This window comes from Patiria miniata, unplaced genomic scaffold (genome assembly GCF_015706575.1).
Source record: "Patiria miniata isolate m_02_andy unplaced genomic scaffold, ASM1570657v1 HiC_scaffold_2, whole genome shotgun sequence".
Taxonomy (NCBI): Eukaryota; Metazoa; Echinodermata; class Asteroidea; order Valvatida; family Asterinidae; genus Patiria; species Patiria miniata.
In genome coordinates, this window is record NW_024037058.1 from 2,245,232 (window position 1) to 2,268,656 (window position 23,425).

General features: G+C 39.2%; 1 protein-coding gene across 1 annotated transcript in view; it reads right to left on the minus strand.

The window, feature by feature from the left end:
- LOC119726993 (iduronate 2-sulfatase-like) overlaps positions 1 to 23,425 on the minus strand; it is a 56,346-nt gene that overhangs the window by 18,729 nt on the left and 14,192 nt on the right. The window contains exon 2 of the mRNA XM_038198855.1: positions 11,180 to 11,316. Within this exon, the coding sequence (XP_038054783.1) occupies positions 11,180 to 11,316 (137 nt within the window). The remainder of the gene's footprint in view (positions 1 to 11,179; positions 11,317 to 23,425) is intronic.

Sequence of the window (23,425 nt, forward strand, 5' to 3'; positions counted from 1 at the left end):
CAGATGTCGGAAATACAATCCACCATTACCATTGATTGTCACAGGTAACTGTCGGTTGCTAAGAAATAAAATTGATGAATTACAGGCATGTTCAAAATTCCAATTTGAGTATCGAGAAAGCAGTATGATGTGCTTTAGCGAAACGTGGTTCAGAGACACAGATACTCCAAATTCCACTGATATTGATGGGTTCACATGTGAGAGAATGGACAGAACTGCAGAATCGGGTAAATCATGCGGCGGTGGAGTGTACATTTACATAAACAATCGGTGGTGTAACAATGTAACAGTGAAACATCGTTATTGCTCGGAAGATATCGAACTTATATGTGTTAGTCTGCGCCCATACTATCTACCAAGGGAGTTCAACCAGCTTTTTGTTACCGTCGTGTATATTCAGCCCATGGCGAATGTGGCCAAGGCAACTGACAAAATCTATGAGATTACGCAACAACTTGAATCACAGTCACCCGACTCGGTAAAATTAATTACTAGAGATTTCAACAGATGTGATCTAAAAACAGTGCTTCCGCACTACTATCAATATATAGATATTCCAACAAGAGGAAATTGAACACTGGATAAATGCTATGGAAACATTAAAAACGCCTATAAAGCTCACTCAAAAGCTGGGCTTGGTGCATCAGATCACGATATGGTTCATTTAATTCCAGCCTACAAGCAGAAACTGAAGCAGGAGAAACCACAAGTTATGCAGGTTAGAGAGTGGTCGAATGATGGTGCAGAAACTCTACGTGCATGCTTCGAATGTACTGACTGGAACATCCTAACTGAATCGTCCACGATTGACATGGCTACGGAGGTCGTCACTGACTACATCAAGTTTTGCGTAGACATGATCATACCGCAAAAGGAAATCAAAATTGTCCCCAACAGTAAACCATGGGTAAATAGGGACATCCGTGAACTCCTAGAAAGGAAACAACGTGCTTTCAAGACCGGAGACTTTGTGGAAAAAAAGACAATCCAGAAGGAGCTTTCTCGTCATATTCGACAGAGGAAGTAAGGAATACGGCAAAAAGGTGGAGGGGAAATTTCGTCAGGGTGATCCTAAAAGTGCATGGCAGGGACTGAAAACAATCACGGGATGTGGGAAGCGAAACAACCTAGTGGTTCCTTGTGGAGACACTGCAACATTCCTGAATGATCTGAATACCTTTTATGCCAGATTTGACACTAATGACTTTACTAGTCTTCATCACGACCTAAGGGAAACTGTGAAAAAAGATGTTACTACTGATGAGAAAATAAATATTGATATTAACGTTGTTGAAAAATCACTGAAAGGATTGAAGACTGGCAAGTCTGCAGGCCCGGACAGACTCAGTGGCAAGGTTTTGAAATCTTGTTTTAAAGAACTTGCTCCAGTCTTCAAGGACCTTTTTCAGTGGTCTCTAGACACTTTTACAATTCCTCAGTTATGGAAAACTGCTGTTGTCATTCCTGTTGCAAAAAATTCCAAACCCACCGTGTTTAATGATTACAGGCCTGTGGCTCTAACTGCCATTGTCATGAAGTGTTTTGAACGAATTGTGAAAGATTTGATTGTAAATCAAACAAAACCTTTTAACGATCCCCTGCAGTTTGCCTACAGAACGGGACGTAGCGTCGGAGATGCCATCTTAACATTGTTGCATGGCATCTACAGCCACCTCAATCGGCCCAAGGCATATGTTAGGACCCTTTTTGTGGATTTCTCTTCGGCATTTAACTTGCTCCAGCCCCATGTTCTGTTAGGCAAGCTGAGGGGGATGAATGTAAACCCATACTTGATCTTATGGATTAACGAATTCTTGACAAATAGGCCACAGAGAGTAAGACTGATGCAGTCTGAGTCTGATACTGTCTATACCAATACCGGGGCCCCACAGGGCTGTGTTTTATCCCCAGTTCTTTTCACAATTTATACAAGTGATTTGAGATGTAGCAATGATATGTGCTCTATGGTTAAGTACGCTGATGATACGTCATTAACAGGATTCATTAGTCATGATAATGAGACTGGGTATAGAGATGAAGTTGCCAAGTTTGTGCAGTGGTGTAAGGAAAACTTCCTGGTTTTGAACTCACAGAAAACTAAGGAAATTGTGTTTGATTTCCGGAAAAACCGAAATGAGATCGTACCCGTCAACATAAATGGTGTTGATATTGAAATTGTCACCGAGCATAAGTACCTGGGAACGTATATTGATGATCACTTGAATTGGAATGTCAACACTCAAAAATTATGTTCTAAGGCTAATCAGCGAATTTATTTTCTGAGGAAATTGAGGTTATTTAATATCGACCAGGAGATAATCACTATGTTTTATCAAAGTGTCATCCAGTCTGTGATCATGTTTTGTTGTATTGCATGGGTAAACGGTCTGACAGTAGATAATTTGAATAAGCTTAATAGGATCACCAAATCAGCCAGTAAAATCATCGGTAATACTGTCCGAGACGTGAGATCTATCTACGAGTCAGCTGTGCCGGCAAAACTAAAAGCAATACTGCTTGACAATACCCATCCGCTGCATACTTTGTTAGTTTTTAACAAGTCTGGCAGACTACGACAACTTAAATCCAAGACAAACCGTCATCGCCTGTCCTTTGTACCAAGTGCAGTTTCTCGCTTCAATAACGATTTTAGCAGATAATTAGCCTTGACCAAGGCTATCAGTGTTCCCATATGAGCTTGTTCCCGCTACCGCACACCGCGCGCGCAGCGACACAATGTTGTACTCATTGATCTCCATATACACAGTCTGTGTATATGGAGATCAATGGTTGTACTATACCGTTAGCCCCAACGACCCTTGCGTGTGCTTTGTGTGCATGTACATGTTGTACTTACGCCCCACACACACTTCCGCAAACAGCCGTACAGTAAGTCGAGGCGGCTTGTTCCCATATGGGTACACACCGGTAAATCGATCCGCCAAGCTCATGAATAAAAGTTATACCCTCAAAATATTCTATATTAGAGAGTTCTGAGCGCCGTAAAATTGGGGAATTGAAGAGATATGGTAGTGAACCTCTGGCCCGGACTTGGGGCTTCCAATTCTGAGCATTTTGAATGCTATTGGGCTCGAAAGTGGCGCTATTTTGCCATGTTGTGGAGGGATCGTTTTTCAAGATGGCTACTTTTCCGCTTTGGGGAAAATAGGGGTCGTCTTCTTTGCGTGAAAATATCTCGAAAAGTCAATGGTCAACCCACCATAAATTGAAAAGAAATTGAAAGATGACACATTGATCATCATTTTTCTGTGCAGCTTGAATACCTGTGAGAGTTTTGAGTATTTTTAAAAGAATTTTGAAGTACGGGCATTTAGCACTAGTGTCTATGGGAGTTTATTTGCAGGTATGCACCCATATGAGCTTGTTCCCGCTACCGCACACCGCGCGCGCAGCGACACAATGTTGTACTATACCGTTAGCCCCAACGACCCTTGCGTGTGCTTTGTGTGCATGTACATGTTGTACTTACACCCCACACACACTTCCGCAAACAGCCGTACAGTAAGTCGAGGCGGAAGATAGCCTTGACGCAACCGTGTATGCCGAATATGATAATTAGTACGCGCTATGGTAAATAGTCTTCTCTTATTGGATAACGGCTGACAAAAAAATGAATATTTATTGCATTACATAATACGACCAAAGGTTTATAAACCAGACGGCCTGTGGTAACAATAATTATTGTAAACACCCCCTTAAAATCTTAAATAATAGTAGAATAATATTTATAAAGTTACACATAGTTTGGGTCGAAAATGAAATGAAAAAGGATGAAAAATTAGACCTTCCAAAAACGGCAAACGGTACAAAACCGCACGCCGGCAAAAACGATGTCACCATGCACAGAGGCCACGTTGGGGCCGTCCACTGTAGGCACCGGCCCGGCTGGCGCCATGCAGTAAGACACGCTGCGCTTTCACGTTCAGCGGCAAAAAAAGTGCTCACACTATTGAGTATTGTTGATGTACCCTAACGTGGCGCGGCCCCTAACGTGGCGCACTTTTATTTTTCGCCTGTAGCGCCTAGCTAGAGCAAAAGTTTTAACTGAAATTTCACAGAAAGTGAAATTTCATCAAGTTCTAAAACTCCCGTTCATAAATCGCGAGTTTATTTACCCGTTACAAAGTTAAAAGAAAAAATTATTTTGGCGTGATTTTCCGATTTTATTTTCAAGTGCAAAGTGAACCCTTTGAAAATGCCCCGAAAAATAAGAAAATAATTTTCTGACAAACATCTGGCTGGGTTTGTAAGTAAAGATAGTAATGATTTATCAGAATTTATCAAGTTTACAGAAATTCTTAAATGTTAATTTGGAATTTTCTGAGATTTATTCAAGTGCGCCACGTTAGGGAACACTCCGCTAATTTGTGCCCAATTTCCGGACGCGACCGTTTTTGCATTTCGGATCAAATTTTATGAAACCGAAATTGTTCACAGAGGTTAAATAGCAAGCATTGATAAGGTAAAAGTACCAGCATTTCACTGCATGAATTTGAGGTTTATCAACAAAGAGGTTTGGCGACACTACACGAGGAAAGTTGGGTAAGCTTCGAAGTGCGCCACGTTAGGGAACACGACTATATATCTACCGCTGACTTTTTGGGGGGGGGGTATTTCTTCTAAGCTGTCAAGGGGATATGGGAAAAAAATATCTCTCCTTCAGCAAACTTATTCTGTAAGACTGATTTTAACTTGTATGAACAACTTATAAGTTATATGTCGTATGTACGACTAATATATCGACAGGGTACGACATATTTCGACAGGGTACGACTAATATCATCGACAGGGTACGACATATATGTCGACAGAGTATGACATATCAAACATGTGACATAATGTCGACAGGTGCCGGTACAGCATATATGTCGTGCATAAGTCGAGTCAACAGGGTACGATATAATTTTGTTGCATACGACAAAGTCGTATATAAGTACGACTTAATATCTCGTGTGTACAAAATATGAATTGTAACTCGTATGTTTGACTTGTTTGTCGATTATGTCGTACATGCAACATATCTTGTGAGAACGACTTGTTTCTTGTGCGATTTACATCTACGACTTACATGTCGTACGTATGTCGTAGGTACGACATATACGATTCATATGTACGCGTTAAAATACATGTGTGTACGTATGAGATGTAATTTGCACATGGTACGTATTCAGGGAGAGTTTTGTTTTCACCATGTACCTGACAGTTTCGTATATTTCCATCCCAAAGTCAATAGCTCGTTTCTTGCAGTTAATTCATACGGGTGCTTATAGATACGAGTTAACCTGCATTCGATTAAATGGGTATGATTTGACCTGGGTCCGAGTTGACCTGTTCCCTACATTCGCTGTCAGAATAGCACGGGCAGGTAGCGGCGTGATAATGTACGCTGTTGCACCGACAAAACGTCGGCGGACTGTCTTGAACTGTCCAATTCGCAATACATTGGAAATAGTATCATTTTGAACAAATTGTTCACTCATATAGCGGCATGTTTCATTTGTTTGTAATAAAACTGGAGAAATGGTTTAAAATGGGATTGAAATACCTGGACATACCATGGTTTGAGCATGGAGGAAGGAATTCCTTCCTCCATGGTTTGAGTGAACATACATGTACATGTACATGTACGTGGTGTATACAGTAATTTGTGGGTCATGAATATGTATGTCGCAGGTCAAAGTTTACGGGCTTTGATTGGATATCGTGTAATATATGCGCATCAGAAATTTTCGGCCGATTTCGGTCGAAACTATAAAGAAACACATAAGGAATTCGCCACGGTTGCGTCAAGGCTATCTTGCGCTTCGACTTATTGTACGGCTGTTTGCGGAAGTGTGTGTGGGGCGTACGTACAGTACATGCACACAAAGCACACGCAAGGGTCGTTGAGGCTAACGGTATAGTACAACTAGTGATTGTGTCGCGGCGCGCGCGGTGTGCGGTAGCGGGAACCAGCTCGTATGAGAACAAGCTGATAGCCTTGGTCAAGGCTAGCAGATAATGTGTTTTTAAAGAACATGTACATGTATTATAGTTTTAAGCCTGTCATTACACAGTGTTTTCATTTCCAGTTGCCTTCCTTGCCATTCCCCCCCCCCCTTTATTTTCCTTTCCCTCTTATCTATCCATTCACTTCCACCCCCTCCTTACTCGTACCCTTCATTGTTCCTTCCGTTATCAACCCCTTCTTTCTCCATGTCCCTTTGTGTTCGTGTTTGCAAGTCTTTTTTTCTTTCCTCCTTGCTATTTATCCCTATTTTTCCTCCAGCATACCTTTCCTTGTCCCATAGGCAGCCTGTTCAATGTGGTCCATGTGTGTGTTTTTAGGGTTTTACAGTGTTTTTGAGAAACACGTATATTATTTAATTTATTGCCTTTTCATTAAATGTTTTAACGTGTATATTGTATGTTTATATATTTAATTTTCTGTATTGTAGGTATTTGAAATTTTATGTGCAAAGCGAGAAGGAAAGTTTCATGCTGGCATGACGAATAAATAAATTGAATTGAATTGAATAATAAACGTGGCCTCAGATAAAAGCCTTGGGGGGGGGGGAGGGGGCGTGCCAATGAGATAATTTTTTTAAAAGTAATTACAACGCGAGGTCTGTTCCATCCAAAGAATCATTTTGTCGGGACTCAAGTATGCTTTTCTGGAGTAGTTCATTTCACTCTTGACTGTACAAGCAGATGTCTCAATCAATGATTATACCGCGTTCAGGATCTTCTCAATTTAGCTGTTTAAAATTATGAAAAATGTGTGAGGTGCATGGAAAGCTCATGTACAGAACTACACAATGTACATCTGTTTCTCATCAACCTCGCCCATAAACATTTTTTTCTTTGTGATCCAAGTGTTTTGAGATGTTTTGTTTCATATTCACTGTAAGCATCACAAGGAGCCCAGTATTTCCTGAATTTTCGTAACCAATTCCAACACATCATTTTCAGGCGCTCAACTTCAATAATCTTTAAAGGGAATATACATCATTTGCTTTTGCTGTAATTTTCAGAAATGGATGGAATTGGGGGGTTGGAAATATAGAGCAAATATAGTTACACTGACTTTTTTGAGGTTTTGGGTTCAAAAATGCTATAAAAACCAAGAAAAACAATCATTTTCCTGTAGTCTGGTTCCCTGACTCCATTTAAGAAGAAACAGAGCAGTTTACATACATTGGGGAATTGTAAGGTCAGGGAACCAGTCTAGCTGGCTTGTACCCGTTCATAGGTGTGTAATCGATTGCAAACAAGTGCGATGGTCAATTGGGGCCAGTATTTGAAAAAAAGCCAGTTTTTTTCCAACGCTGGTCGGCCAATCAGCGTTGGAAATTGATACAAAAATACCACTTTTCTTGAAAATAACAGTATACCAGGTGCCATGATTTTACAGGATGCTTTACACTGTCATTGACTAACAGTCCAGCAAGGTATTTCAAAATGATTTGGTAGTTTTATTTTTTGATGTTTGCAAATGTTGTATTTTCCCTTTAATAAAGATTTTTCGCTTTACTTTCAAAACGGTCCATGCGTGCACTGTCCAACAGTTTTCCATCTGTGTATGACGAAAATGATGTTTAGACAAAAAAGACAGATCACGTTCTGTTAATCAAATTGCATAATTTTTTTCTCTGTCTATTTTCGTTTGGCAGCTGGGACCAAGTTCACTTTGGACCGAGTTGGTTTCGGACTGAGTTGACTCGAAACCATAGACGGGTTTCGAGTCTTTTTGGTCCCAAACCAACTCGGTCCCCAGTCAACGGTCCCAGGTCAACTGGGTCCCATGTCAACTCGGTCCCATGTCAACTCAGTCCCATGTCAACTCGATCCCAAGTTAACTTGGTCCTAAATCAACTTAATGGGGAGAAAATGCTCTAGCAAGGCACTATAGGGGCAAACATCAAATTGCGCCATGCTAGGGGCCATGCCATTTAGGGTACACCAACAATACGCGTTATTAGTGGTTATGTCATACACCGCTGATGTCACGCCTTGCCGAGGTCACACGTTCCACACAAACCTGGCCTTATGTAGCTATAGCACTGTGCCCACATTTTCATAATTTTTTTTATCCGTTGCAAAATTAAAAAAAAATTGGCATCCGTTATTTTGTGGGCACCGCTTCATATATAAAGCCAGGTTTGTGTGGAACGCGTGACCTCAGCAGTGTATGACGTACCCACTGTAACGCGTATTGTTGATGTACCCTTACATGGCACGGCCACTAACATGGCGCAGTTTGATTTTCGCTCCCAATACCTTGCTACAGCATTTTGTTCTCCAGCAAATTGATGTGGGACTGAGTTGACATGAGACAGAGTTAACCTGGTACCGATTTGACTTAGGACTAAGTTTGCTCAAACTGACTTGGTTTGGGACCGAGTTGACTCGAAACCAACTCAAACGGGGTCAACTCGGTCCCAAGTAATGCTGCAACTGATCCTCAAAGTTCAATTCGGTTCGGTGGTGGTTTGATTTTTTTCTCTCCAAACTTCGGCTCGGTTCGGCTTCGGAAGTGCATACATAATGTACATGTCCATGGTACAGTGTGTAGGGCTATGTATGAAAAGCATAGGCAGTTCCCCTGTTTGAACAAACACGTGTGTACCGCGCACGTCTGACGGAAATAGGCACCGCAATTTCCACATGCTATACAACACAAGTTGAAGGAGGAATCTCATTTTTGTTGTTTAAATAACAAATAATTGTAATAATGTGAGTTTATGATGTTGCGAAATGAAAATCGTAAATTGATAAATGTTACCTATCGCGACCCGCGGCCCTCAGGCTATCCCGGCCCGGTGATCTACATGTATGATCAAAATTTTCCCACACGTGCTGACTTGTTTTCCCGACGAGTTCCGTCTGAGCATGCCCTGAGCACTAAAAACTTGCTTCATGGCAATAATATGCTGATTAGTTTTGTTCTAAGAACAAACAGGTCCTGTTACTGTACTAAACTTATGAAATCATAATTATTTTTAGTAACAATTAAGCTGACAAATAGCTACCATAAAAAATATCAACTTTTCAATTCGTGACTTTCATCAAATTCTCATTCACGATTAAGAACTTATTCTGAACAAGGGAAAGGTTTCTGACTCCATAAAAAGTATTATTTGTAATTTTGACACGGTAAAAAAAACCCTGAAAATGCTGGTAAATTGTGCAGAGGAAAGCACACCCTTCACCGCAAATGGTTTGGTCCACACGAATTACGTCACGCTAGAACACGGCGAGATATCAGCCGCGCTGCCAAAGAGCACGCTTTTCATTGAGAGAATTGCAGGTGCGTACAAATTTTTCAAAGCGTATATACTATTGTTTGCCTGGCTAAAACATCGCAAGTAATGAAGATGAATGCGGTGACTTGTAAAAACGGTAAATTTAATCATCCGTGCTCTTTAATTTTTCCCTCTCATTGCAAGCTTTAGCATTCCTAGCACTATCAACAAAAAATTGCCGAACTCTTGCGAACCGGTTCGGTTCGGTTCGGCTTTATTCGGTTTGGTTCGGTTTAGCGGTTCGGCTGCAGCACTAGTCCCAAGTCAACTCGGTCCCTGGTGCCAAACAAAAATAGATGGAGAAAACGTCTGCAATTTGATTCACAAATCACAGAACGTGATCGTCTTTTTTGTGTATGTATTTTCAGTGGTTAACCTTTTGATGTACATATTTGGTTTAATCATTTTTTTCGACGTTGTACCGGATGTACCGGTTGTACCACTCTTTGAAGCAGCGTGTTTCACCGAAACTTCCTGCAGCAACAAGTGGCTCGTATCCCGCAATACACTGTTATTCCCATTAATACCTTTTTAACGAAATAAACAGTTAAAATGCTCCAATTTTGTGACTTTTCTTTTGGCGATATTTCCAGACTTCTTTATGTTCATGTTCATGGGCTATATTTTAGCTTATGCGTGGTACCCTGTCTCTTCAATATGCGTTCTTATATACCACCATAGACGGACCCAGGCTGCGTTAGACGACGTCTTCATCGTTTAAAACAACGTCCAGGCTATGAACTTCTGCTGCCGTAGATGGAGGAAGCTGAAATTTCGTTTACATATTCCTTGTGTCCAGAATTACCAGTACAGAGATGCTTGGTTTAGGAAAGGTAAATATGTCGGTGGGCGAAGTGTTTAAAGAAAATAAATTGCAGATCTACGCTTTCGTCGTAAACATCCTCAGTATACTGCTGTACAATGTCGTTTGAAAACTTCCTTACGCGCGCGCACCCATAGCAACTGTGTTGTGTACGCGCGCGTAAGTCTCACGCGAAGGTGGTTGAGCGCATGTGCAGTGCTGTATTGTTACAAGCTGCCGTAGGACTGTTGTAAATTTGGCCAATCATTGTCTTGCATGGGGCTGGATCAATGCTGGTTCAGCTAGGGGCCATTTTTTCGCTTGTTCTTTGAAGCTGGTCTTTATATCACCGTTAATACACCCCCACGTGATCAAGTCTCGACCAATCAGAAGCCACCGACTCTCCAAGGTATTTATTAATTTGAGCTAAACAGAGTTTCAAGATATCCGACTTTGAGGTAAGGTGAGTTTACTGTATGTAAGGCCATGTGTGTTTATGCATATGGTATAAATTGAGGACACACATGTGAAACATCCTTTCTAATAGAGGACAGGACGTCCTCGAACGGAAAAAGCGTACAAAACCAAAGGGAGTTGTTACAAAAAAGTTTACGTACGAATAATAGAACAAAAAAAGCAAGCCTGACCGCATACAGAGCTGCCAACTCTCCCTGATTCTGCAGAAAGTTCCCTAAATAAACCAGTCTTTTTATGTTCTGATGGAAAAAAAACCTTTTCCCTATTATGTTGAATGTAATTATAAAACTCTCCCTGATTATTGTACAAAATCTTCCTGATTTATGCAAATGTTGGCAGCTCTACATGCATGATCTTGTTATCCTTTACGACCGAGAACTTGGGACAACAGGGGATTTGCAATAACAATAACCCAGAGGACTTGAGCAAAGTCCTCTCCTGATTTTGATCTTCATTTGAGATGTTGTGTACAAACCTCATTTGAGATGTTGAGAAAAATTTAGAGTACAAAGAATAGGAACAAATGAAGGGAACAATACCGTAGGAAGTCCTCAGTCCTTAGCACAAATGTGCATCAAAGGCTCCATTTGCTTACCTGTGCACGCGCATCTGTGAACCTAATTGACTGGGCAGCTAGTTGGTCTAAATTAGGTGTCTTCACTTTCTCCCCATAACTTCCAAGGGCTGGTCGGAAATCATCAACTACCAGGAACAGAACATTTGGTTTAAAACCTGAGGACCAAAAAATATAAATAAATCTTAACACTGTACACATTATAAACTAATGTCCGAAGTTTCCCCGTTTTATAAAATCAAAAGTCTGTTTTCTTAAAATTGAAAAGTCCGTTTTCTTCAGGTTTCTTAAAAAACAAACACTACGATCACACACAACACTTGAAGTTTTGCTCTAGATGTCAACGCACACACGCACCGCGGGTCATACAGAAATTGTGCATAATACGTACATGTATACATGTCCATATCCATAGCATACAATGGAATGTCGTTCTGTGACGGCTTGCCCATGCACCAATCTGAGCACTGAGCACGCTGTGAGAGATGAGTAGGTTGCGTACAAATTGTAATATAATGCAGGCAATGTGGTAGTCTTGGTTTCAAGACGTTCTTTGCGGTTTTCAAGACGTTCTTTGCGGTCATTCTGCATGTTGAATTGCATGCTACCGTTCGTACACACGCTGCACGGACCGCACTGCAATTTGGAAGACTAGCAATCTGCATTTTGACACAAACTCAGCTGGTTCCCAATGAAATACAAATCCCTGCAGTACTGCCATATTACCAGTGATGCTGATGTCGCTGCACATTGTGCATATGCACATATATATGGTGGCATGGGTGGCTTGTGCGTAAAGCGCTCGCCTCTCACCAAGGTGACCACGGTTCGAATCCTGGCCGCGGATCGCATGTGAGTAGAGTTGTGCGTTGGTTCTCTCCTGTGCCACGTGGGTTTTTCTCCGGGCCCTCCGGTTTTCCTCCCTCTGGAAAAATCAAACACTTTCGATCTCAGGCTGTACTCCATGGTCATATATGGGTCGATGTGGCCGGCAGCCATAGGCGCCTTTACGTGCCAGCGGCCCGACCACGTTGTAGCCGTGTCCTTCGCAATTCAGCATACCAGCTGCGAGTAAGGATGATTAGCCTCCCAAATTATTATTATTATTATTATTATCTACTAGCGTGCGTTTGGCCAGCGATCGCTTCAGTACCAGTACGACGTGCATATTTGGTACCGGTATGATGTGCATATTTGTTTTCGTAGTGTTGTCTTCATTCTTTCTTAAAGAAAGAAATGAAGACAACTTATTTGGTTCTGTTCAAATTTTCATGCACTTTTTGGGCAGTTATAAGCGCGAGAGATACATGTAATTAAGATTTTTTATTCAAATAGCACAGTTAACTTAGTAGGCTTGGGCGAATCCAGCATTTTTGGAATTGATTCCGATTCTGTCTGGGAATCGCAATTCCACTCGGAATCGATTCCATAATTTTTTGCCCCCCCCCCCAAAAAAATTGGTTTATTATTTACAACTACATTTGCGATCGATTGCCAAGTACCAGCCACCTCATGCCATTCATAAAAACACAATTTTCTACTACGCAGTTCTAATTAACGTACGGACCCTGGAAACATTTGATGTTGATGCGACTCAACTTTGCCACTCTTGGACTTTTGGATGTAGCTTCAGAAGTTGGGACATTGCCAATGAATCTCTATACATGCATGTCCAGGTCCAGAAATTTACATGAATATTTTGAATTTTTGGCTTTTCCACAAAGTGGCGGAAAAGCCTTTGTTTTTGTTCTGATTTTTGGCTGTTTCGGCACTTTTGCCGAAACAGCCTTTGTTTTCGTTAAGATTTTTATTTTTGGCTGTTTCGGCACCTTGCCGAAACAGCCTTTGTTTTCGTTAAGATTTTTTTTTTTTTTTTTTTGGGCTGTTTCGGCACTTTTGCCGAAACAGCCTTTGTTTTCGTAAAGATTTTTTTGGGGGCTTTTTCGCAATTGTGCGAAAAAGCCTTTGTTTTTGTTCTCATTTTTTTTTTGGTTTTTCCGCAAAGTTGCGGAAAAGCCTTTGTTTTTGTTCTGGTTTTTTTTGGCTTTTCCGCAAAGTTGCGGAAAAGCCTTTCTTTTAGTTCTCATTTTTGGCTTTTCCGCAAAAAAGCGGAAAAGCCTTTCTTTTTTGTTCTCATTTTTGGCTTTTCCGCAAAAAAGCGGAAAAGCCTTTCTTTTTGTTCTCATTTTTGGCTTTTCTGCAAAAAAGCGGAAAAGCCTTTCTTTTTGTTTTCATTTTTGGCTTTTTCGCAATTTTGCGAAAAAGCCTTTGTTTTTGTTCTCATTTTTTTATTTGGCTTTTTCGCAATTTTGCGAAAAAGCCTTTCTTTCTGTTCTCATTTTTTTTTTTTTCATCTTCTTTCTTCTTTTTGTCGCCTAAACCCCATAGACTTTGTGCACGTTTTTTCTGGCCTCCACTTTTGGCATTAATCTTTGTCATACATCATTCTAAGTTTGCATAAGCATAGTCCCTATAGCAAAGATGTGTCCCGAAGATTGACGTCATGGTGACGTCATCGACTGATTTATTATAGATTTTTGAATATTTAATTTTTCCCATAGACTTTGTACACAGAAATTTAGAAAAAATTGTCGATTTTCAAAGGGCATTTTTGACTCTTTGCCAGTAATTCATTTGCACCAATCTTTGTCCAAGCAAAGACCCTATTTCAAACAACATTGTGTAATGATGACGTCATGATGACGTCATCCGGTGTGTATTTATAGGCAATTAAATTGTGACACTTTTAATATTTAAAAATGCATAAGAAATGAACCGTACGCGTCCGCAGCATTCTGTTACCGGCAAGTGGTAGAGTAGGTTAAGGTCTTTATTTCTTTCAGTGTGCGTGAAATCACGTGACCCTTGCTTCCAGTCGAAAAAGGCCAAAACCGGAAGTGGCTTATTATTTGAAAATGATAATAGATATGAACTTGCTTTCAATGGTGTTAGTCTCTTGGCTAAAAGTATTCTTCAAATCATCTACCAATGACGTCATGCAATCTTCGAGCGCCCTCTAGCGACAGGTTGAAAATTTGCAAAAATGTATTTTGAATAGATGTCTGTGGCGAAGTTTGTCGGAATCGCCTAAATATTGGTGTATATGATGACCTTGACCCACTTAAGACATGTGCGAAGTTTTAGGTAAATGACGTCATCAGACCGGAAGTTATAATAAAAAGACCCTTTTTCATTTGAAAATTCCTGAAAAATCAACCATGGCAGTTTTTATGTTAGTTTTTGCTTTAATTGTCGATTTAAGGGTAGGTCTAAAACATATCAAAGCTTCGAGGCAATAAGCGAACTCGGACATGCCCTGCGCACGCTTAAAACTTCAGGTTGACAATACCTCTGCTCTAAAACATGCACAGAACGTCTATATGTACATGTACATACATGTACGTTACGCACATACATCGTTTGTCAGTCAGCCTGCAGAGCACGTGTTGATGAGGTCAAATCCTGTCCACATCACAGTGACTGTTTTAGCCGATTTTCGGCTAACCTTGACAGATTTTATGTTTATGCATGCGCATAGTCAGGGGCGTATAATAAAAAAAATCATAATGCCGAAAAGCCCTATGTTACGTATTTAAAGGTGCAGTTTTTCTGCAGTGGGATTTTCCACAAGTCTTTTAGCCATATCTCAATACAACACTGATATCTTACTGAGTAGTTCTGAACTTCAGCCGAGAATTACTATGAGAAGGAAAGAGAAATCGTATTTTTTTTCGGTCTGTCATTCGATTGAACATATTCCTAAGGGTCAGAATATCAAGTAATATTTCATAAAAATGTTTCAGTTCAAAGGCAAATTACAAATTTAAAGGTGCAATTTTTCTGCAGTGGGATTTTGTTTAGCCCGTTAACTTTGTACACGTGTTAGCCCATTGACTTTGTACACGTTTTCAAGCCACCATTTCTATAACTTGGCGATCTGGAATCGTCATCAATGTTACAGCCAAGGAAGACCCTCATACAAAAATTATGCCAAGACTATGACGTCATGATGACGTCATCACCCAATTTTTTTTTATTGATTTTTGAAAATTTACGTGCATATTATGTTGTCCTATATCTACAGAACTGTAAGTCTGATTGGGTTGAAACTTGGTATGTGGCTAGACCGGGATGTGTTATAGGTAAAAAAACAAACAATTAGGTGACGCCATGATGACGTCATCCGGAGATTTTATATGAATATTTGAAGTTTTTGACCTTTTAGCCATATCTCATGAACGTAACATGCAAAATTCAAAATTCTTTGTGTATTTGGTCTGTTAGGTCAAAGGTATTTGTACAACATTTTGAACAAAATATCTGACATCATTATGACGTCATAAAAATGCGATTTTTCAAAACACATATAAGGAAAGGTCCGTCTGTCATGAAACTTAATGGGTAGGTAAATAATGTTACTAGTATACAAAGTTTAAAGTGACGTCACGATGACGTCATCGTTTGGTTTTTATAATTTTTAGATATTTTAAATTTTATTGTGCTTCCACAAATTGCACACTTTCTTTCATCGGATTGACATTAAACTTAATCGGTTCAAACCAAAATCACAATGACAAAATGTGCATTGAGAAGGGTCTTAAGGATGACGTCATTACAGGGCAAGTGACATCATTTGATGAAATTATACTTTAGGAATTATTCTATGCGTTTTGAACAACCTTTAACTGCATAAAGCATTCTGAAAAGTGACTGCAAAAGGACAAACGAAAAAAATATTTGTAAAATGCGAAAAAGCCCTGTGTTCTGTTTGCAAACAGACATACAGCTCTAGTTTTTATTTCTTTTTGTCGACAAAATCCCATAGACTTTGTGCACGTTTTTTCTTGCCACCACTTTTGGCATTAATCTTTGTCATACATCATTCAAAGTTAGCATAAGCATAGTCCCTATAGCAAAGATGTGTCCCGAAGATTGACGTCATGGTGACGTCATCGACTAATTTATTATGGATTTTTGAATATTTAATTTTTCCCATAGACTTTGTACACAGAAATTAAGAAAAAAATGTCGATTTTCAAAGGGCATTTTTGACTGTTTGCCAGTAATTCATTTGCACCACTATTTGTCCAAGCAAAGACCCTAATTCAAACAGCATTGTTTAATGATGACGTCATGATGACGTCATCAGGTGTTCATTTAGGCAATTAAATTGTGACACTTTTAATATTTAAAAATGCATAAGAAATCAACCGTACACGTCCGCAGCATTCTGTTGCCGGCAAGGGGTAGAGTAGGTTTAGGTCTTTATTTCATTCAGTGTGCGTGAAATCACGTGACCCTTGCTTCCGGTCGAAAAAGGCCAAAACTGGAAGTGGCTTATTATTTGAAAATGGTAATAGATATGAACTTGCTTTCAACGGTGTTAGTCTCTTGGCTAATAGTATTCTTCAAATCATCTACCAATGACGTCATGCAATCTTCGAGCGCCCTCTAGCGACAGGTTGAAAATTTGCAAAAATGTATTTTGAATAGATGTCTGTGGCGAAGTTTGTCGGAATCGCCTAAATATTGATGTATATGATGACCTTGACCCACTTAAGACGTGTGCGAAGTTTTAGGCGAATGACGTCATCAGACCGGAAGTTATAATAAAAAGACCCTTTTTCATTTGAAAATTCCTGAAAAATCAACCCTGGCAGTTTTTATGTTAGTTTTTACTTTAATTGTCGATTTAAGGGTAGGTCTAAAACATTTCAAAGCTTCGAGGCAATAAGCGAACTCGGACATGCCCTGCGCACGCTTAAAACTTCAGGTTGACAATACCTCTGCTCTAAAACATGCACAGAACGTCTATATGTACTGTACATACACGTACATTACGCACATACGTCGTATGTCAGTCAGCCTGCAGAGCACGTGTTGCCGAGGTCAAACCCTGTGCACATCACAGTGACCGTTTTAGCCGATTTTCGGCTAACTTTGACAGATTTTATGTTCATGCATGCGCATAGTCAGGGACGTATAATAAAAAAATCATAATGCCGAAGAGCCCTATGTTACGTATTTAAAGGTGCAGTTTTTCTGCAGTGGGATTTTCCACAAGTCTTTTCCTATACAACACTGATATCTTACTGAGTAGTTCTGAACTTCAGCCGAGAATTACTATGAGAAGGAAAGAGAAATCGTATTTTTTTCGCGCTGTCATTCGATTGAACATATTCCAAAGGGTTAGAATATCAAGTAATATTTCATAAAAATGTTTCAGTTCAAAGGCAAATTACAAATTTAAAGGTGCAATTTTTCTGCAGTGGGATTTTCTTTAGCCCGTTAACTTTTTACACGTGTTTAGCCCATTGACTTTGTACACGTTTTCAAGCCACCATTTCTATAACTTGGCGATCTGGAATCGTCATCAATGTTACAGCCAAGGAAGACCCTTATACAACAATTATGCCAAGACTATGACGTCATGATGACGTCATCACATATTTTTTTTTATTGATTTTTGAAAATTTATGTGCATATTATGAAGTCCTATATCTACAGAACTGTAAGTCTGATTGGGTTGAAACTTGGTATGTGGCTAGACTGGGATGTGTTATAGGTAAAAAAAAAATTAGGTGACGTCATGATGACGTCATCCGGAGATTTTATATGAATATTTGAAGTTTTTGACCCTTTAGCCATATCTCATGAACGTAACATGCAAAATTCAAAATTCTTTGTGTATTTGGTCTGTTAGGTAAAAGGTATTTACACAAAATTTTGAAAAAAATATCTGACATCATTATGATGTCATAAAAATGCGATTTTTCAAAATACATATAAGGAAAGGTCTGACTGTCATGAAACTTAGTGGGTAGGTAAATAGTGGTACTAGTATACAAAGTTTAAAGTGACGTCACGATGACGTCATCGTTTGGTTTTGATAAATTTGAGATATTTATAATTTTATTCTGCTTCCACAAATAGCACACTTTCTTTCATCGGATTGACATTAAACTTGGTTCAAACCAAAACCACAATGACAAAATGTGCATTGAGAAGGGTCTTAAGGATGACGTCATTGCAGGGCAAGTGACATCATTTGATAAAATTATACTTTAGGAATTATTCTAAGCGTTTTGAACAACCTTTAACTGCATGAAGCACTCTGAAAAGTGACTGCAAAAGGACAAACGAAACAAATATTTGTAAAATGCGAAAAAGCCCTGTGTTCTGTTTGCAAACAGACATACAGCTCTAGTTTTTCTTTCTTCTTCTTCTTCTTCTTTTTGTGGCCTAAATCCCAAAGACTTTGTACACGTTTTTTCTCAGTGCCACTTTTGGTATTAATCTTCGTCTTACATCATTCAAATTAAGCATAGTCATAGTCCTTACAGCAGAGATGTGCCCCGAAGAGTGACGTCATGGTGACGTCATTGACTAATTTATTATAGATTTTTGAATATTTAATTTTTCCCATAGACTTTGTACACAAAAATTAAGAAAAAATTGTCGATTTTCAAAGGGCATTTTCGACTGTTTGCCAGTAATTCATTTAGATCACTCTTTGTCCAAGCAAAGACCCTAATTCAAACAACAGTGTGTAATGATGACGTCATGATGACGTCATCAGGTGTTTATTTATAGGCAAATAAATTGTGACACTTTTAATATTTAAAAATGCATAAGAAATCAACCGTACGCGTCCGCAGCATTCTGTTGCCGGCAAGTGGTAGAGTAGGTTGAGGTCTTCATTTCATTCAGTGTGCATGAAATCACGTGACCCTTGCTTCCGGTCAAAAAAGGCCCAAACCGGAAGTGGCTTATTATTTGAAAGTGGTAATAGAAATGAACTTGCTTTTAACGGTGTTAGTCTCTTGGCCGATAGTATTCCTAAAATCATCTACCAATGACGTCATGCAATCTTCGAGCGCCCTCTAGCGACAGGTTGAAAATTTTCAAAAATGTATTTTGAATAGATGTCTGTGGCGAAGTTTGTCGGAATCGCCTAAATATTGGTGTATATGATGACCTTGACCCCCTTAAGACGTGTGAGAAATTTAAGGCGTATGACGTCATCAGACCGGAAGTTATAATGAAAAGACCCTTTTTCCTTTGAAAATTCCTGAAAAATCAACCATGGCAGTTTTTATATTTGTTTTTACTTTGTCGATTGAGGGGTAGGTCTAAAACATTTGAAAGCTTTGAGGCAATAAGCGAACTCGAACATACCCTGCGCACGCTTAAAACTTCACGTTGACAATACCTCTGCTTCAAAACATGCACAGGACAGGACGTCCACAATGTACATGTACTTGAACCAGTGATGTAGTGCCTTGATGCTGGGCCTTGGCCTTAAGGCTGCCTTAAGGCTGGATTTTGGGGCCTTGGCCTTGGCCTTGAGGCTTGAGGGCAAAAGCCTTGGCCTTGGCCTTGGCCTTGAGGGATCACAGCCTTGCAATTTTGAGTCAAGGCCCTTCAAGGCCCATAGATTTTTGCATTTTCCAGATAAATCTGTTCGAAATTTTGCTGTTACCATTTTAATCGTATTACCATGGAGGAGGGAAACCCCTTGTAGATTTGTGTGTTTGGCACACTTCCACTTTTATAGCATCACATGTTGTTACCATTGTAGTAGATTTGCTGCAAAAATATTCTGTACACTTGTGGGGCTAATGAGATGATCATTTAAATTGCGTACAATTATGGAATAGATTGGTCATTCCACCGGGTTGGGGAACAAAGTGTGACATATGACCATATTAAGAAAAGCATGAATGCCTTGCTAGCAGTTGCTCTACATAATATTTGTTGTTGGGTGTTTCACGACTGCAGAAAGTTTGAAATCATTTCAATGTATTTTGCCAAAAATATGAGCAAAAAATGTAATTTTGGATGTAACATTGACACCGTGTCAGTGTTACGTCCAAATATGACATTTGTTATCTTTTTTTTTTAATTTCTTCGAAATATTACCCAAATTTACTTCGCGTACTTCTTACTATAGATGCAACACAATAAGAGAAGCTTTTGTTATGGTAGTCAGACATCAAATGGAGCAGAAATGATAGCTTGTTTGTGTGGATGTAACATTTACACGGTGTAAACCCCAAATGTCACACTTCCATTGAGTGATTTTTACACCGTTACATCCACACTTGAGGTATTGTTTCTGCCATATTTGAACCCTGACTATACCAAAACAAAAGTTTGTCTTGGTGCTTAGGTGTCCAGTTGTAAATATGCAATGTCAGTTTGGGTAACATTTTACATACACGTGTAAAATATGGCAAAAAAAAGAATTTTTGGATGTAACATTGAAACAGTGTCAATTATGTTACATCCGAATTAATACATTTTTGCTCATATTTTTGTCAAAGTACTTTCAAATGATTTCAAACTTTCTCAAATATTGAAACACCCTAAGACAAATATTATGTTAAGCAATTGTTTAGAATGCATTGATATTTTTAATAGTATAACCAAATATATGGATGTAACATGCACTGCTTCCCAACCCGGTGGAATGACCCAGATCTGATTGGTTGTATGTCTCCCTGATAAGTGCTAAAGATTTGCATGTATCTGTTTTAGATAATGCTGATATTTCTGACCATGTTGGCACAGCAAATAAACATTTCCCAATCAGTTTCTTGGATCCCCCTTTTGTTACACTTGGGAGAATTGTGCGTCAATATAGAAGTAAATCTTTATTTTGTTTTAGTTAAACCACATTGAAGACCTGCACTTATACTTTAATAGATCTAATGCAGTCATAAAACGGTGTATGCGAGCATGTTGATTGCAATTTAAGACATGTTGTTCTTCTTAATGGGCGATTCGTGATGATGAGTCATGTGACTATAATTAGTTCTATATCAGTGGTCATTTTATAAAACAGGGCCTTGGCCTTGGCCTTGGCCTTGAGGGTTAAGCCTTGGCCTTGGCCTCGAGGCTTGAAGGTCTAAGCCTTGGCCTTGGCCTTGAGGGTCAAAGCCTTGGCCTTGGCCTTGGCCTTGGCGGTTTAAGCCTTTGCTCCAACACTGAAGTCTTGAACGTACGTTGTACATAGGCACATACATCGTATGTCAGTCAGCCTGCAGCGCACGTGTTGCTGAGGTCAAATCCTGTCCACAGTGACCGTTTTAGCCGATTTTCGGCTAACTTTGACAGATTTTATGTTCATGCATGCGCATAGACAGGGACGTATTATAGCACTCTTGGCATTAATCTTTTTCAGATATCATTGAAAGTTGCCATAAGCATAGTCCCTATAGCCAAGACGTGTCCCGAAGAGTGACGTCATGGTGACGTCATCAAGTGATTTATTATGGATTTATGAATAATTAATTTTTCTCATAGACTTTGTACACAGCTTTCTCCACAAGTCTTTTCCTATACAACACTGATATATCTTACTGAGTAGTTCTGAACTTCGGCTGAGAATTACTATGAGAAGGAAAAAGAAATCGTATTTTTTTACGCCTTTCATTTGATTGAAAATATTCCCAAGAGTTAGAATAGCAAGTAATATTTTATAAAAATGTTTAAGTTTAAAGGAAAATCACGCATTTAAAGGTGCAGTTTTTCTGCTGTGGGATTTTTAACCTATCGACTTTGTACACGTTTTCAAGCCACCATTTTCGTATTTTGGCGATCTGGAATCGTCATCAAAGTTACAGCCAAGAAAGACCCTCATACAAAAATTATGCCAAGACTATGACTCACGATGACGTCATCACCTAATTCTGTATTGATTTTTGAAAATTTACGTACATATTGTGAAGTCTTATATCTACAGAAATGTAAGTCCGATTGGGTTGAAACTTGGTATGTGGCTATACCAGGATGTGTTATAGATTAAAAATGAGGTGACGTCATGATGATTAAAAATGAGGTGACGTCATGATGACGTCATCCTGAGATTTTATATGAATATTTATTTTATATGAATATTTATTTGTTTGGACCTTTTAGCCATATCTCCCGAACGCAACATGCAAAATGCAAAATTCTTTTATGCATTTGGTCTGTTATGTAATAGCTATTTGCACAAAACTTGAAAAAAAATGTGTGACGTCATCATGACGTCATCAAAATGCGATTTTGCAAAACTCATATAAGGAAAGGTCCAATTGTCATGAAACTTGGTGGGTAGGTAGTTAATCATACTAGTATGCAAAGTTCGGAGTGACGTCACGATGACGTCATCAACAAATTAAAAAATATTTGTCGATTTTCAAAGTGTGTTTTCGACTCTTTGCCAGTAATTTATTTAGATCACTCTTTGTCCAAGCAAAGACCTTGTGCACACGCACATACATCGTATTGCCGAGGTCAAATCCTGTCCACAGTGACCGTTTTAGCCGATTTTCGGCTAACTTTGACAGATTTTATGTTCATGCATATTCAGGGGTATTATTGATTAAAAAAAATCATAATGCGGAAAAGCCCTATGTTCTGTTGCAAACAGACATAGACCTCTAGTTCTTTCTTCTTCTTCTTCTTCTTTTTGTCGCCTAAATCCCACAGACTTTGTACACGTTTTTTCTCAGTGCCACTTTTGACATTTATCTTTGTCATACGTCATTCAAAGTTAGCATAGTCATAGTCCTTATAGCAGAGATGTGCCCCGAAGAGTGACGTCATGGTGACGTCATCGACTAATTTATTACGGATTTTTGAATATTTAATTTTTCCCATAGACTTTGTACACAGAAATTAAAAAAAATTGTCGCTTTTCAAAGGGCATTTTCGACTCTTTGCCAGTTATTCATTTACACCACTCTTTGTCCAAGCAAAAACCCTAATTCAAACAACATTGTGGAATGATGACGTCATGATGACGTCATCCTGTGTTTATTTATAGGCAATTAAATTGTGACACTTTTAATATTTAAAAATGCATAAGAAATCAACCGTACGCGTCCGCAGCATTCTGTTGCCGGCAAGTGGTAGAGTAGGTTGAGGTTTTCATTTCATTCAGTGTGCGTGCAATCACGTGACCCTTGCTTCCGGTCAAAAAAGGCCCAAACCGGAAGTGGCTTATTATTTGAAAGTGGTAATAGAAATGAACTTGCTTTCAACGGTGTTAGTCTCTTGGCTAAAAGTATTCTTCAAATCATCTACCGATGACGTCATGCAATCTTCGAGCGCCCTCTAGCGACAGGTTAAAAATTAGCAAAAATGTATTTTTAATAGATGTCTGTGGCGAAGTTTGTCGGAATCACTTAAATATTGGTGTATATGATGACCTTGACCCACTTAAGACGTATGCGAAGTCTTAGGCGAATGACGTCATCAGACCGGAAGTTATAATAA